Genomic DNA, 17614 nt, shown 5'->3' on the forward strand with positions numbered 1-17614 from the left:
TCTCAGCTGGACTACACTTTACTATGTAGACCAGACTGTCCTCAAACTCACAGAGGTCCATCTGCCTTCTCTATCTCCTGAGTGCTGGGATTAATGGCGTTCACCATCACATTTGTAAAACACATAGTTTCGACTTGAGAAACAACTGTCGAGGGCAGTAAAGCCTTGATTAAATAGACTTCAAATATTAAAACATTGTGTTCTTATTGCCAAATCAAAGCACGTTTCACCTTTGGGTGCTGCTAATTGACAGAGAACCGTAGCGTCACCTCCTCCCCACCTGTGCGGCACAGGGAGCCTTTGAAAGCCTAATCAGGCCTATGTGGGTCCTCCCAGATGGTTGGACTCCTGCCAGCAGGCATAAACCTGTGCGATCCAGCGGGAGGCCGTTCTCTCCTTCACTGTGCAGTCCTGTGGATCAAACTCAGGTTCTCAGCCTTGGCAACAAGCATTGTTGTCTGTTGGGCAATCTTGCTGGTTTACTAACGGGATTTTTTTTTAAAGTTTCCCAAAAGCTTTCAAATATTTGGGAAGAAGAGAGAGAAAAATTCCTCGGGGGGGGGGAGGGGGAGGGGGCAAAGGACAGGAGTTTTAGTTAGAAAAAAAAAGTCAAGAGCCAGTGAGCTGGCTCGGTGGGCGAAGGGACTTGTTACCAAGCCTGATGACCTGAGTTCCATATCCTGGACCCACATGGTGGAGAGAATCAGCTCCTATAGATTGTCTTCTCACACACACAGACACTGTGGCTCAAACACACACACACACACACACACACACACACACAGAAATAGATACAATAAGATTTTTAAGGGGGAGGAGACTAAAAATAGTATCTTCAGTATATTATATTTATAGGAATGCATAACATGTGAAATGTACATTTTGAAACTTCATCCACAACTTATAACGTGTACTGCAGTAATCATAACAAGACAGCAGGTCGGCACTTTACAACATTACACGGAAGGGACCCGACTTACAAATAAAATATTTACAACCTACCTTTACAAAACAACATTGTGTACATACAAAATGAATAACTGCAGGAAGATTTAAAATAATAAAACAACCAAAACCCCAAACCCCAGAAGATACACTTAAGGCAGACCAGCAAGACACTGAAATAATTAAGGCTGTGGAATTCTTCTGCACCTTGAAAATATAGAGCTATTTACCAATACTGCGGAGTGATTTTGAATCAACTGTCACAAGCCTGGTGGAAGCAGGTACTTATATGTATATGTGTAATGGTCCCTATGGGGAAACCTGTCCGCTTATGAATAAGGCCTTTTAGCTGAATGGCCAGAGGAACCCACCACAAATTCCCAAAAGACTTTGGGGGAAGGGATCACTCAAAACCATGAAGTGTGGGCACGGTTTGCAAATCAGATATTAAAATTCAAATATAGGTTGGGCATGATGGTGTATGCCTTTAATCTCAGCACTTGGGAGGCAGAGGCAGGAAGGTCTCTGGCCAGCCTGGCCTACAGAGTGAGTTCCAGGATAGCCAGGACTACACAGAGGGACCTTGCCTCAAAACAACAACAGCAAAAATAAAACAACAACAAAAACAAACCACACACACACACACGAATTCAAATATAGAATTCTGAGTAAACAGAATCACATAAATAATGGTCCCAATGTGTTTCATAATTTGTTCGTTTGGCCATATGGACTTCGAAAGACATCAAATTAGTCCCCATGTGAATAGACTTCTCCACATCTTATCCCTAATGGTTTTGAATGGTCCTAAATGGTTTTCCAGTAGAAAAACTGACCCACCTGGGCTGCCTGCAAATGGATAGATTTCTGCATATGAGCAATCACATATACATACATATTATACACTATATACATGTACAGATGTACATATATCCATATTTGCCAACAGTTTGCCCTTAACTGCTGCTATTCTCTGCATAAATAGCATTCTCAAGGGTGTGTTTAGTTTTTCACAGTCTTCCTGTTTGTCCCTTTTCCAGTTTTTTTTTACTTCCTCACAGTAGTCTGAAGTTTGGCAGAAACAGAAGTAAAAGCACCAGGGGTAAAAAAATAAAAACAAAAGAAATTGAACACGGAGGTGATAGTTATGGCTTAAGTTAGTAGGAGAAGACAAATGCTTTGTTAACTTCAGGTTCATAGCCACGGTCTTTGAGGTCACAGTAATGGTCTCCAGGGACTCCAGGATTCGAACTTAGTTCTTAATGGAAGCGGGAAAACCTCCTCTCCCTGGACTGGCAAATTGGCTTGGTTAAATTAATTCTCAGGAATTCCAAGACTTGCTATTTACATGTTTTCTTGCTCTTCCCCGTTCGCTGAAGGAGGTTTATCTGACTAAACTGTTAGGTTGGTCATTTGGATAAAAACGAAACCTGACCACAGTTTGGAATTTCTTAACAAACAGACTGATAAGAAAAGACAATAGCCTAGGAGCGCTAATTTTAGGCTTTTAATTAATATCTTTTAAAGATTAAAGCACTGTAGTAGAATGACTATATTCTCCTATAACTTCAACCTATATTAAAAAATAAGAGAAAATGTCTTTCATAAAAAAATGTGGCCATATAATATTTCTGTACTCTATTTCCATATAGATTTTTCATGAAAAACATTTCCTATCAAAGCATCTAAGTTTCTGGACAAATTCCAGCCCCTCTGAGCTCTTTAGAATGAATGATGATGAGAGCCTTGTGGTTTTCAGAAAATGACTATCATAGTACCTTCTTTTCTGTTGGCGAACTCCATGTGAGCTTTGCCTTTAGCCTATCCTGGCTGTAATAATTCCTCCCCTAAAGGTATTTAGGTTTTTAAATAGAAAAGAAAACTCATGAGGTGCTTTTTACAAATAAATCTCTCGAAAGCTTGTAGATGCTTGCCTCATCCAGACTCCATTGGAATGTTACCCAGGCAACAAAGGAGCACGGTCTACATTCCTCAAAACTCACCCAGTACAATTCATGGGCTGCCGTAGGAGGTGATGTGCGGGTACCATGCCTACTACAGAGACCCTTTGTGTTCAGTGTATTTCCCCTCTCTTGGGACTAGAGGAGAGAGTTTCATTTAACATAGAAAAATAACCACTGTTTACTTTGTATCGCATTTTCTCCCTCATATTTTCACAGATACATTTTTTCCAAGTTCTTCCAGATAGTCATGAAAAAAGAAAGTAACGAGTGACTCCCAGGCATGGAGGTTTGGCAACGAGAGAAGATTAGTCTCGAAAGCCCAGAGCCTAAGCTCTCCTTCTCTAAGTCCCATCCATCTTCTCCCTACCCCCTTGCAAACCACTTGCCTTTTCTAGAAGATTCTTGTGAGACTCTAAAGAAACAAATTGGGACATGGGAGGGTGTTCGATCCTCACATCTGCCCTCCCGGTGAGGAAAGTAACTGTTTGGGTTCTTCACACAGTTTTTCTATATAGCTTGGGAAGAGAGGGAAGGGCTGGCTGTCTTGGAAGGCGTCAGATTCTCATGTCTACCATAAGAAATACTGGAGAAAACGGCTTATGGACCTTCATGTCCTCAGCAGCTCTCCTAATCTTTTCTGTAGAGAAGCTCTTAAAGGGTGGAGATTATAAAATGAGACCAAATAACATGTAGACGAGGAGCACCTGGAACTTCCAATAAAAAGCAATCGACAGCGTTTAACCTCGTGAGTTTGTAAATGGAATCTGAAGATAAGACTGTGGGAAACTGGAATGTTCAAAGTTATTGTTAATAAAATTCTACCACTGGCAGTGTGTAGCACTTTAAGGAAATCAAAAATATTTTATAGATGTGTCAGCTAGGACATCTTCCTCAACATTCTTAAGAGATGAATGTTCTCTCTCCATCTCCCCAAATTCTATCTTATCAATGGGAACATGGGGCAGAAACAAGAAAGAACGAAATTTGGGATAGCTGAGATCGGTACTCAAAAACACCTGGTCCCGCCCTACATTCAGATGTTTTCGCTTAAAAGATATCTTAAACCTAAGGAAAAAATACTGCAGCATCAGCAAATCCAAATGCAATCGGATGTCTTCACTCCCCACCGCCCCTCCAAAAGGCACTACTATCTGTAAAGGCTTTGCAAAGCACAAAGCTGGGAGGCCAGCTTTCCCCTCGGCCTCCTCCACCCCCACTCAGGTTGACAGTGGCTGGGAGAGACCTGCAGGATACATCACACATCACAAAGTTGTTCTTAGCAGTTTTTACCACATTCAGGTCTAAGTGGAGAGAAATCTGCTTCATTTGAAGCGAATGTAAAAGGCGCAACACATTATTAGATTTCTCATCAGGATCGTGGGTTGGCCCTGATCTTTCCCATCACTCTGTACCCCACCCTTTTAACATAAAACCAAGGAGCTAAAAATGATGAATACACGCCAGACGAGGAACCTGGGGGCTGGCAGTTCACTCAGTAAGAACAACTGGGATGGTGGTAGGGGTGGGAGATTTTCTCTCCTCTCCCCTCTTCTTAGTAACAAACCACCCTGCCAAAACAGGTGCAGGAGCGGGGCTCCCGGTTCTTCTTTATTTCCTAGCCCCCTCAATGGGATTGTTCCTAATTCCCAGCTTGTTAGGGAGAATTATTGAGCAGAAACCATCTTGTTCCCTGTTGGAGGGACCAGGTGCTTTTGTGGCTAGGGACCTCCCTGTTCATTTCAGTCCTCAAATAGAAAGTGTGTCCCCTCTCTCTCTCACGACCTCGCTGACACTTGCCCTGTTCTAACGGCTGTATTTGGGCTGCCCCTCATCCTTTCCTGTCTTCCCTGTGTACTCGAGACGACTTCATGCAGCTCCACATCTGGACCACCCCAACCCTGACACAAGCGTGCTGTGAAAACTTTGGCTCTGCCTAGCATTCTGTCACCTCACAACGTGCGTTCAATATGGCCTTTCTGTGGCATCTGAACGTCACTGTCCTGGGCTCTTTTCCTCCCTAGCAGAAACTCAGCCAGTCATAACAATCCTAAGTGACGCCACAAGAAGCCCCTCTCTCAAGGCAGCCATAATGGACAGAACAGACCTGGCCATGTCACTTTTTGGGTCTCTGGAGTCCTCAGAGGCTGCACTTTATCCCACAGCAAGCCCTCTGGGCCCAGGCCTTCCTCCCTCATGCTACACTTCATCATAAAGACTTTAGTAAGCATGTTTTAAATACCATAGCATATGCTTTTATATGTGTGTATACATCATGGTTTAGGTGAAGAATGTGGAGGGTTAGCAAGCTCTGTGGGAGTGAGGCTTGATGACCCAGGGCCACCCGAAGACCAGGAAACTATACAGTCAGAGTCGGTTTCCACATATTTGGTTAATCCCCAAAGTACTAGGTACTAGCTAATCTTATTGCTTTTGCTTTCCACTAATTTATTACTCTATAATCTTGGATGAGATGAGATGAGATGGAGGGTGGGTGATGAGTAATTTGGCTTTGAAACCAATGGGGGTGGGTGGAAAAATGAGTATTTTAATTCTCTATTTCCATCATGGGAATACGTGTTTTTATACAAAAAGTTCAGACTGTTCCCATCATTTCTTCTTGAAATAGTTAAAACAGTTTTGCAGCTTCCTTTCCCTCCCCAGATTCTCCGATTGCACTTTGTGCTACACGATTTCGGGTTCTCAATCCCTCTAGCAGGAGAGACACGAGGACATGAAGCCTGCTTTACACAAACACTTGAGTTATATTTTTAGAATATTATTTGCATAAAAACATTTTTAAAAACACACTCTAGAAAACAAAGGGTGGATCATGTACAAACACAAAGTAACAAAAACTCCCCCACCCCCTCCAACAACAACAAAAAAAAACAACAACAAACAAACAAAAAACCAAACCAAAACCCATGAAGTGCCCTGGTTAATTTGTTTTCCCTCCAGAGGGCACCGGGCAGTGAATAATTGTGTATGGAGAAAGCAGCATTGGCCTCGAATGCAGTTAATCCTTTTAGTCCAGAGACGTTGGTGGCTGTGTGGTGTTAGGTATTGCTATCCCAGTTAAGAACCCATGCTGTGTTAGAGTGCTGGGTCGGGCTTTGCTCCATGGCTTGAGAAAGGACTTAGGACTAGCCTTTAAAAGGCTTATATGGCTGCCTCCTTTTGGTAAGCACCCCGAAGCTTCATGAGGGGTTAGGAATAAAGCAAGCTAACTTTCAGGAAACCGTATTCTACAGCTGTGTGACCAGAAAGAACTGCTACGTGGTGCACAGGAGCTGTAGGAAAAGTTTCTATGTGCCCTTTTGTATGGACTCGTGATTTCCATCTACCTACGTCAGGCCTGGTGTGGACATAAAAAACAACCCCCCAACTCTTACTAGATTTGGACCTATTTCCCGGCTTTCCCACAGGAAGAACTCTGAGCGATCAGAGAGTTCAGGGGGAACTTTTGATAAACAGAACCTCTCTTACTCAAACAACCCATGATGGAGGGGGACAATATCTCATTCACAGATCTCAAAAGGGTCACATTGCTTTCTCTTAATACACAGGTTCTGATAAAAGATTTCTATACAAGATTTATAAAATGCTCTAAAAAACTTGTCGTCTAATTGTGCTTAGTCAAAATAATGCAATGCTTCGGTAAATAAATTACTGTCTTAACGGGAGCACTCAAAGTTACCTAGGATTGATTTCATATAGAACTCTATATTATAAAACTCTGAAACCTGAATGGGATCTAGTATACTGTATGTGTATATGTATCCTGTTAAGAAACTATATCTAAGCCATCTAAAGCAGAATAGTTGACATCTCTGTTAAATAGAACTTTTAGCGTAAATTTTCAATGGAGTCAGAAACCGACTATCCTCCTCACGGTGTGGTAGACGGCTTGCCCACTTAACCACCCATTTTGGAATGTACAATTAACATTTTCTACTGACTACTATCTTGTCAGCCTTGCCCTTCCTCTTTAATACTTCCTGCAGCTCTGCATGTTTACTTCTTCGGCAGAACCTTCTGGAATGCTCCTGGGATTAGGGTCACTCTTCTGCCACTCGGACCCCGCGGAACCACAGACAAGGTTTAAGGGAACCACCTCTTAATCCAGAGAACCACATGGAGTGAAATGATGAACACAGCTATTTACAGACACTTTCAGTCTTGCTTTGGTTCACATGGCACTTCTATGTGAAACCTCAGGGGCTGGGGGATGGCTAGGTCCCTTGGTTCACCCTATTGACGATGTAACTCTTGACATTGGGAATGGGCCGCACGTCGTTCTGGTGCTTGCGGCGCTCTATGAAGCAGGCCAGGCGGGAGGTGTCCAGGGGGATCTTGGAGTAGCTGCCATTGTGGGGCTGCAGCCACGGATGCTGCAGGCACGTGGCTGCCGTGGGCCGCCTCCGGAAGTCTTCCTGTAAGATGACATTGATGAAATCCCTGGCAGCGTTGCTCACGCCACAGAAGTACTCGTGAGGGAAGCTGAAATCCACCCTGCACACATTGATACAGGTCTCCTCTTTGCTCTCATCTAAGAAGGGGGAGACCCCACTAAGCATGACATACGTCAGAACCCCGATGCTCCAGATGTCTGTACTCAGGGAGACAGGGATGCCTTGGATCACTTCTGGGGCAGCGAATTCCGGATTCCCCAGCAGATGGTGGATGTGGAAGTGGCCTGAGATCTGGACAGCATCTTCCAAGTCGATGAGCTTCACTCGAGGTACTGGGATCCGGAGGTCAATGAGCAAGTTTTCAGGCTACAGAAACCCAGGAAGGCAGGGAGAAAAGAGGCAAGATCAGGTCTTTGCGGACTACCAGGTGGACTCTGTTAGCTAAATAGGATTCTGCTGTTCTTCAGTAAGCTTGTGCATGTGGGATATTCCCTATGCAAAGGCAAAGGAGGCTTCAAAGCATGGCATTGAATTCGCTAAGCTCTGAGTTTCGGTGGTACTTTAGATAAGTTGTTTGGCAGTGAAAATTGTGCCTTTGGGGGAGGGGTACAGAGCTAACTGTGTATTTCTGGCTGGCCTGGAACTTACAGAGATCTACTACAGTCTCTGCCTCCTGACTGCTGGGCTTAAACGTTTAAGCCCCTGCACCCAGCCTATGCTTCCCCACCCTAGTGTTAAGGATCCAACCCAGGGCCTTAGGCATGCTGAGCAGGTGTTCTGCCACCAAGTCACACGTTATTCCAGAATAGCATGCCTTCTTATCCAACCTTTGTTTTTGTAATGAATCAAGAAAATAAATAGCCTTTTAAGAAAACAGAAGCTTTTCGTTAAAAACAAAATTTTCTGGTAAGTGGTGGCAGACGCCTTTAATCTTAGAACTTGGGAGGCAGAAGCAGGCAGATCTCTGAGTTCACGGCCATCCTGGTCTACAGAGTGAGTTTCAGGATGGCCAGGGCTAGAGAAACCCTATCTTGAAAGAACAACAACAACACAAAAACCAAACCAAGGAAAAAGAAAAAAAGATACAACTGTACATTCCTCAAGTTAGCCTCTGCTATTTTGCTGCAGCAGGTGCTGATTTCGCAATACCTTTATATCCAAGTGTGCCACCCTGCAGTTATGGAGGTACTGCAGAGCTTCCATGATGTCTCGGATATAGAAAGCTACTTTCTCTTCCATCAGCTCATCATGATTCATAAGGTAGTCCAAGAGTCGGCCATCATCCATCCTGAAAACAAGGAGGTTGGTAAAAGGCTGCTTGGGAGGAGACAGAGAATTGGCCCATGGAGAAAGCTTAAAAAGCTCTAAGATGTCTCTTAATGGAGGTTGGCATTACAACACACACGCGCGCGCGCGCGCGCACACACACACACACACACACACGTCATGGGATATTAGTTGAGGATGGGTTACATTGATTTATGCTGTGGAATATTTAATGATGCAAAGATGTGTTGCATTCTTTTAAGTTGCATTTGTTTAACTCTGTGAAGCTGTGTTACTTTGCCTGCTTAAAATACCAGATTGGTCTACTAGAGAGCTGAAGGGCCCATAGCTAGGCAGGAGAAAGGACAGGTGGGGTTGCTAGGTAGAGAGAATAGACAGAAGGAAAAAAAGAGAAGGGGGGGGCAAGAAAAGAAGGAGAAGAGGATGCCAGGGGTCAGCCACCCAGCCACCCAGCCAGCCATAGAGTAAGAAGGAAAGAAAGGTAAATAGAACAGAGAAAGGTGAAATCCCAGAAACAAAAGGTAGATGGGATAATTTAAGAAAAGCTGGCTAGAAATAACTCAAGCTAAGGCCGGCATTCATAAGAAAGAATAAGTCTCTGTGTGATTATTTGGGAGCTGGGTGGTAGCACTTCCCAGAGTAAAAGAATAAAAAAACCCAAAACCTAAAACTAACTAACTACACACATATTTCAGAACCCAAAGTGAATGCCATGTTAAGAATAGAATGAATCACATTACAAATGTATTAAGCTCACCAGAAATCCTTAGAACCTTGCTTACGGAATGTTGACTTTAAGGTCTAACTGGCTTTAAGGTTAGGATGAGGGGGAAAAATTGGTGCTTATAGTGAGCCTCATCTATGTTAAAAAGTATTTTCCTTTTTGACATTTTTAGATGGGAGAAATGTGAAGGAGGGTAAGTTTTGCCTTGGCATATTTGATTTCTTCTTAACTCCTTGGCCTTTCTGGACAGCTGGCCAAGTTCTAACCACTGCCTGGGAAAGTGGTAAGTGGAGCCAGTCGCGTGCAAATGTGACGTCTGCTTCTTCTACTTCCCAGATGGTGGCTGCAGATAATCATTTAATCTCTCTGTATTTTGGCTTCCCTGAAGCACACCATCTTTTAAAGTGGAAATAGCAACAGGACAGTGACATCAGTGACATCAACAACAAAATAAGATCTGCTTCCTTGTCAGCCTTGTACAAGAACCCAGCAGAGCAATGAGGAATTAACACCACCCTAGTGTAAGAAAGTGCTTATGGTAACTGAATGACAATGGCTGCTTTAGACTCAGGTTTGAGTACTTGGTCCCCAGTTGGTGTAATTGTTTGGGAAGGACTAGGAGGTGTGGCCTCTTTGGAGGAAGTGTATCGCTCTGTGTGGGCTTCGACAGTTTCAGAAGTCTACACCATTCCTAGATAGTTTTCTGCCTTGTGCATGTGGATCAAGAGGCGAGTTCTTAGCTACTGTTCTAGCATCGTCTGCCTGCTGCCACGCTCCCCACCATGCCGGTTATGAACTCCACCCTCTGAAATGGTAAGCCCCCCGAGAGACTCTTCCTTCTCTATGACGCCTTGCTCATGGTGTCTCATTCCAGCAATAGAGAAGTAACCAAGACCGTGCTCAGTAAACGGCAGCTATTTCCAGGCTCCCTGTGCCCTTTTGTAACAAGAAGTGATCAAACTCTTTAGGGAGCAATGAGTCATTTGAGACACATCTCAGGAAATGCCCACGTCAAGGAGTGTGAGCCGGGGTAAGAATAACTTCCAACCACATTTGAAACTTGCCTGACCGTTTTCATTTTCTCCTCTAGTTTGTTCCTTGCTGAGACTATTCTACTTTCTTGACAGGAGAAAAGGATGGAGACCCTGGAAAGTTCCCTACTTCCCTCTGACCTACTGGGTATGAAGTGGGAGAGAACAGGACAGACAGGGTGGCACTGGGTTCGCTACAGGCAACTCCCAGAGATACTTGGAGCAAACAAGGGGAACATTTACAGCAGCACTGCTCCAAGCCCCCAAAGCACCAGCCACCCCACCCATCTTGGAGCTCTTCGCTAGTCTTCATCCTTCCTAGACCAGGGAATCAAAATCTCAATTGCCTGGAGGAGGGTTCTACCAGCCATCCCTACTGACCATACAGGAGATCTACAGGCAGAGCAAGATTCAGGGCATGGTTCTTCTCAGGCCTTGCTTCTCACACATCTTCCCTGACGGTCACACACACCAAACAAAGACCTGTTGTATGTTCCTGTGGCTCTGTCTAATGTATGATCCCTAGCATCTCCCATGCTATATTTAAAGTATTATTTATCTCTTAGTCTTAACTGTTGGATTTATAGCCTCAGAGTTTTAAAGAGCTGTGTCTTTCTAAGGATATTTATTATCAAGAGAATCTGCCATTCCTGGAATGTCTTGGAGGGAGAAGTTCCACCCTGAAAGAATAGGGTAGTAGAGTGGGGTGCCATGACTATTGACTGAAGGACAAACTCCTGCCGTTCCAGCTCCACCCCGTCCACAGGCCTTCCTCCAGTAAACTCTTCTCAAGTGTCATCAAGCCCGAGAGTGCACAGTAGGAAGCAAATGAAATGTAAGTGAGAAACGAGTACAGATTACAGCCAGGGAAGGGAAATAAGTTCTGGCGCTCTATAGTACGGTGACTAGAGTTACCAATGTGAACTGTTAATGTATTTCAAATAGCTAGAGAAGAGGTTCTTTTTTTAAAATAAATGTTTTTGTTGCAAAGAAATGATGGATGTTTAAGGTGATGGATATGCTAATATCCTAATTTGATGATCACATCGTGTATACATGCAATGAAACACTGTACCTGATAAATATAAACAACCAAATAAACCTTAGAAAAATAAGAAAAAGTGGAGTGAGAAGATGTGGGTTCAGGGCCACACTCATCTGGACTTTTGTCGAGCTAGCGGTAAAGACCTTCTCTAGTCTCTATTCTTGGTTTTCTAGTCTGTAGAATAATACTACATTTACATACGACAGGAGGTGAAAGTCTTATGTAGCACTTTGTAAACCATAAAACATGGTGAAAATGTAACTCTTGTCCATAAATTGTGGGCAGTGGACTGCAGCAGATGGGGACTTCTTTAGAGATAAGACCCCTGTACTCACAGTTCCAATATCAGGATGTAGGACGTGGGGGACTCGTAGGTGTCATGGAGAGTGACATACTGGGGGTGCTGCAGGTGCTGAAGCAGGGCAGCCTCGTGGGCAGCCTGTTCCTTCTTCTTCATTTTCTTGCTCACAAATTTCACAGCAACGTCTTTGCGGGTAGCTTTGTGGATGCATTTCTTCACAATAGAGAACCGGCCTCTGCGAGACAAAAGGGGGGAAGGTTCCCCAACGTTCATCAGTTAGCAGGGGGTCATTTACCAGAATACGTTTACAGTGTGTGCATGCGTGTGTGTGTGTGTGTGTGCATGCTCAAGCATGTGTGTGTGCAGGTGTGTGTATGTGCTTGAGCATGCATGTGTGTGTATGCATGTATGTGAGTGCTCAAGCATGCGTGTGTGCATGTGTGTGTATGTGCTTGAGCAGGCATGTGTGTGTATGCATGTATGTGAGTGCTCAAGCATATGTGTGTGCATGTACATGTGTGCTTGAGCATGTGTGTGTGTGCTTGAACATGTGTGTATGAGTGTATGTGCTTGGGCATGCGTATGTATGTGTGTGTTTGTGTGTGGATGCATGTGCACATGCTTACTTAAATGGCCGAGACAGTAACATCATACAGGTTGAGTGTCCCTAATCCAAATATCTAAAGCCCAAAATGCTCTAAAATCTGACAGCTTCTGAATGCAGACATGAGATCACTGTGGGAAGTTTCATACCTGACTTCATGTTGTGGTGAGTGACGGTCAAATGCAGGTCCACCAGACATAGCACATAAAATTACTTTCAGGCAAAGGTGTGCATGAAATATGGATGAACTATTTCAGACTTGGGTCCCATGCTCAAGACACCCTGCTGTGTACATGTGCACATCCCCTCCCCCCATCAAGCAGTAGGAGAGATCTTTCTGGGGCTGGAGTCATAGCTCAAAGGTTAGGACCTGGGTTGGATTTCCAGCACCTAGTGCCCTCTTCCGGACTCTTCAGTCACAGGGCACACACGTGGTGTGCGTACATCCATGCAGGCACTTAATTATCCTCATGAAATAAAAACAAATACATCTGAAACAAAAAGAGAGACCTTTCCTTCTCAGACCGGTGATTTGGCTTAGTAGAGAAAGGCACCCACTTTCTGAAGCAATAAGCCTAACAGTCTGAGCTTGATGCCTAGAACTCACATAAAATCAGGAGAGCAGGGACCCCACAAATTGTCCTATGACCCCTACACATGGGCTGTGACATGTGTGCACACATCCCGCATAATATATACACATACACACTAAACATAATAAAATAAAAAGAAATCTTTCCTTTTGTACTTTTAATTATAACAATATTTTTTTTAAAGTCATCTCTTCTTCCTTAGCATCCTAGGGCTCTTTGAGATGCCAAAGTATCATTTTTAAAAGATTTATTGATTTATTATGTATACAGTGTTCTATCTGCATGTTTACCTGCACACCAAAAGAAGGCATCAGATATCATTATAGGTGATTATGAGCCTCCACGTGATTGCTGGGAATTGAACTCATGACCTCTGGAAGAGCAGTTAATGCTCTTAACCTCTGAGCCATCTCTACAGCCCCCCGAAGTAATATAATATTTTAGTCAAGATATTTTTATGCCATTTTGAGCATTACATAGAGGTGGGTTTCTTTTCTTTTCTAAGCAGAATATACTTCTGTACACAATGATGGAGCTGGGGAGATGGCTCAGTGGATAAGAGCACTGTTGTTCTTGCAGAACACCAGTGTTGAGTTCCCAGCACCCACAAGCTGGCTCATTCCTCTCCAAACCTCCAATTCCAGGAGCTCTAACACCCTCTTCTGGTCTCTGCAGGCACCAGCATGCATGTGGTGCACAGACATACATGCAGGCAAAATAGCCATGCAGACAAATAAAATTAATTTTAAAAAGAAAGTAAAATGAAACATTTTAAATTCCCCTTTATTTTTATTTTATATGTATAGCCAATTTGCCTACCTGTATGTCTGTGTACCAAATATGTGCAATGCTCCCAGAGGCCAGAAGAGAGTGTTAGAATCCTTGGGACTAGAGTTACAGATGGTTGTGAGCTGCCATGTAGGTGCTAGGAATTAAATCCATGTTCTCTAGAAGAGCAGCCAGTGCTCTTAGCCACTAAGCCTGAATACATAAAACTTTTCACAAAATTTTGTTATATTTTACCTACAGAGCAAGGCTGAGCAACTCCTTTGATCATAGGGCAATGAAATTAGAAGTGAATAACAAAATATAATTTAAAATCTCATACATATTAGAGCATTTTATGTAATTTCTACTCTATTGTAACTGGTTCAAAAATTAACCATAGTTGAAAAAAATACCTAAAAATAACAATGATAATAGAAATATCATATATCAAAACTTGGGACATACAGCTAAAATTACACTTTTTAGGAATATTTTGTGGCTTAAAAATCTCCAGACTTTCTTAGAAAATGTTGATGAGACCAGCTTCCAACTCAAGCAAAGAAAAAGAAAAGTAGAAAATTTTCAGGAATGCACTAGCTGTTTTCCAACCACAGAGAATTCTTCTACACAAGATAGAAAGAAACCCCAGCTGAGGCAACGTGACACACACCTTTAATCACAGCACTTAGGAGGTAGAGGCAGGCAGATCTCTGTGTGTTCAAGGTCAGCCTGGCTTATAGAGCTAATTCCAGGACAGTAAAGCCACACAAAGAAACCTTGTCTCAAAATTGAAAAAAATAACAAACAGAAAGACCAACAAAACCAAGTTGATCATTTTCCTGTTGTGAGGTAGCTGGTCTCCTTACCTGCCAATCTCGTTCAGTTCGGTGTAAGCAGAATCAAAATTTTCCTTCCAAGAAATGGTGGCACCATCAGCGGCTGCATCTTTGGGAGAGGGAGAATCCACAAGTGACATTATGAATGTCATATGAAAAGAAAGAAAAGCTTCATAAAGAAAATCCAGCATAATAACCTAAGGAAAATAGCCCATTCTTATGACTAAACTTGGAGGCCTCCCAGTGGGAAAAGGCCGTGACTCTCTGGAAAGTTATTTTTTAAATGTCTGAGGAGAACTGATACGGCAGAGGCAGACAGGCACTCTCTGTCATCTCCTCGAGCAAAGGGAGAACGTGGGACACGATCAGAAGCGTAGTTTCCTGGAAAGTTAGAGAAAACAGAAACGGGGAAGAAGAACACTTTGAAGGAGAAGTCAGTGAAGGTGAGGACCAGGGGAGGGTGCAGAGGGATTGAAAAAGCTGAGGGTCACGGAAGGAAAAAGGAAACGCCATGAGCAGAGCATGCCAGAGAGTTCTCTGCCTAGCACCAAAGTCCTCAGCCTTGGGCGAGTTCACCCTGGATACGGGATGACTGAACTTCAGCCATAATTGGTTCTTGTGTGAGATTTGGTAGTTCAGCTTGACCTTGTACGATGTGTTAATTGTCTTACACAGACACACACACACACACACAAGCATGCACACTCCTTGGGATTTGTATTGTCTGCTGGGAATTGGGTCTTAGAAGTAACATAACAAAAATGGTGGCCATCCCGAGCCACATTGAGCTGGTGGCTTGGAAAGAAGGGACCCATATTAGTAACTCAGTTTTTTTTTTTTTGTTTTTTTTTTTGGATTTTCGAGACAGGGTTTCCCTGTGGCTTTGGAGCCTGTCCTGGAACTAGCTCTGTAGACCAGGCTGGTCTCGAACTCACAGAGATCCGCCTGCCTCTGCCTAGTAACTCAGTTCTTAAGACTCCATACTGGTCCGTCACCTCAGCTCTCCCGAAACACGAGCTGGTGACATGCTCACAATGAATTCTGAGGACGTGTGGACCCAGGGTCAAGGTTTTCCAGAAAGTCACATGCCTGTGAGAACAAGTCAAGGCCATTGGCAGGCACCTGGCTGGGCTGACCATGACCTGCATTTCCAGAGAGTCCTGTGGGGACTCCAAACTTCCTTTAACCCACAGAGACACAGGTCTGCTGCATTTTAGGTATGGCGACACTCCCACCCTTTCCTGTCTTGTCCTCAGTACACGCGCCACATCTGTGTACTGCCTAAAGTGTCACCAATGGGTGTTTCTTCAGACCAGCAAGCTTCCTCCTTTAAAATGTCCACGGGACCAAGATGGGCAGAGAGCAAGGTGGGCAGAAGAAGAATCACACCGGTAATATCTATTTCTAGCTAGTTACATGTATGTCTTACTTTCAATTTTATGTAGATAAAATAGATCTATGTGGCAAACTAAATTCTGGAAAGGTGGGGCAAATAACATTTTATCTGATAGCAAAGTCCTTCACCCAGGTTACTTTGCTCCCTCTTTTAAGCTGTTTAGCACTATAGTCCTGTGTTCAACACATGCTGGCCAGAGGCACCCAGGGGAAAACAAACTTAGAATTCCCAAAAGGTCTCAGAGGAGGGCCAGAGCCAGAGAGCAGACTGGGACACAGGTCTCCTGCCTGTCCATCGAGGTTCCCCTGGGAAACCCCAGAAAGCCCAGGGTCAGCAATGGTGGTAGACCTCATGTTGGCTCCCATATATCTCCTGGAGACATTCCATCTGGTCTTTCAAAGGTGGCCGGATGGAAGCTGCCATGCAGCCCCAAGACCCCTCCCCATGGTATCAGAGATGCCAATGATTTTGCAACAGTGGTCCACTGCTGGCTAGCTGCCCTAGGCTTGCTGGGACTCACCGTACTCTGGAAGGCGCACAAACTCCGAGGCTTCACTGGGGAGGCTGATTCCCCAAGGGTTGCTGGCACTGACCCGGAACTGATAAGGGCATCCAGGACTAAGGTCTTCAATGACGAGGTAAGTGTCCAAGGTTGAAGCTACGGACTGCTGCCAGACCTGGGAACCTAGAGGGCAGTTCCAAGGAGAGGGAGGGGGAGTCAAAGAGACATTGTTTCAAAGACCTTCAGCAGCCAAAGATAGGAAAATGGACAGAACCAGTTCAAAGGACAGGATGGCCACTGTCGGGCTCTGAAAGTTTGCAGTCCAATGTGGGGGATTTTGGCCCCGTTTCCTAAATAACATCAAACAAAGGCTGTGCAAGAAGTTGGCCTGTGGACTCTATCCCTTCTCAAATGTGCAAGCTGAGGAGCTAGCACTGACTTTACGTGGGGATATGTGGCAGCGTGATTGGGCTGTAAGAAGATACAGCAAAGTGAGAGAAGACATGCCTCTGGAAATTGAAAGCAAAATGAACACATACAGGAGCATGTAAGAATGTAAAAATACTCCACGCATGGCATAATTCTCCCCTTTAACTCCAGCTAAAGTTCACAAAAACCGGGTTGAGAAGGAAGTACTAAGCAGTTTGTCTACGAGAGCTTAGCTTCTGAGCAAGCTATGAGCTGAACTTGGAAACACTGAAGCAGGTCCTCTGGCTCAGCAGTCACACCTGGGCTGGCCTGCACAGCCTGTGGCAGACAGCTCAAGGAAAGGCGGAACTGAAGAGTCTTATAATCTCACAGCTCCCGCTTAACAAGGAAAAAGGAAGGAAGAGCAAAGGTAACGATGGTGATGGAAAGCAAAGTAAAAAAATGATCTTAGGCAGGCAAGCTGGGCTTTCAGTCTAATTGGGTAATTTGTGATGTGGCTCGGAGCTGTGGTTGCGACAATCACAACTTCCTGGAAGTGCCTTTCTAAATGTATTATTATTTATTGTAATTTTACTATTATTGGGACAGGGTCTTACTATGTAGCTCTAGGTGACCTGGCTTGGCTTCGAACTCATGGAGAACCTGCCAGTACCTTCCAAGTGCTCAAAGGTGTGAGCCACCACATTTGGCTTAAACTAACTTCCTTCCTTCCTTCCTTCCTTCCTTCCTTCCTTCCTTCCTTCCTTCCTTCCTTCCTTCCTTCCTTCCTTCCTTCCT

The 17614-nt window shown here is 44.1% G+C and overlaps 1 protein-coding gene across 9 annotated transcripts in view; it reads right to left on the reverse strand.

The window, feature by feature from the left end:
- Positions 1 to 827: 827 nt before the first annotated feature.
- The window catches only part of Kalrn (kalirin RhoGEF kinase), a 609827-nt gene continuing 593040 nt past the window's right edge, over positions 828 to 17614 (reverse strand). For all 9 annotated transcript variants that reach the window (XM_026785738.1, XM_026785749.1, XM_026785747.1 and 6 more), the window contains 5 exons: positions 16427 to 16591; positions 14541 to 14619; positions 11744 to 11944; positions 8471 to 8609; positions 828 to 7687 (listed from right to left, as the gene is read on the reverse strand). In XM_026785738.1, coding sequence (XP_026641539.1) covers positions 7142 to 7687; positions 8471 to 8609; positions 11744 to 11944; positions 14541 to 14619; positions 16427 to 16591 — 1130 coding nt within the window. In that variant the 3' untranslated portion in view covers positions 828 to 7141. The remainder of the gene's footprint in view (positions 7688 to 8470; positions 8610 to 11743; positions 11945 to 14540; positions 14620 to 16426; positions 16592 to 17614) is intronic.

The sequence above is a fragment of the Microtus ochrogaster genome, chromosome 2 (assembly GCF_000317375.1).
Source record: "Microtus ochrogaster isolate Prairie Vole_2 chromosome 2, MicOch1.0, whole genome shotgun sequence".
NCBI classification, from domain to species: domain Eukaryota; kingdom Metazoa; phylum Chordata; class Mammalia; order Rodentia; family Cricetidae; genus Microtus; species Microtus ochrogaster.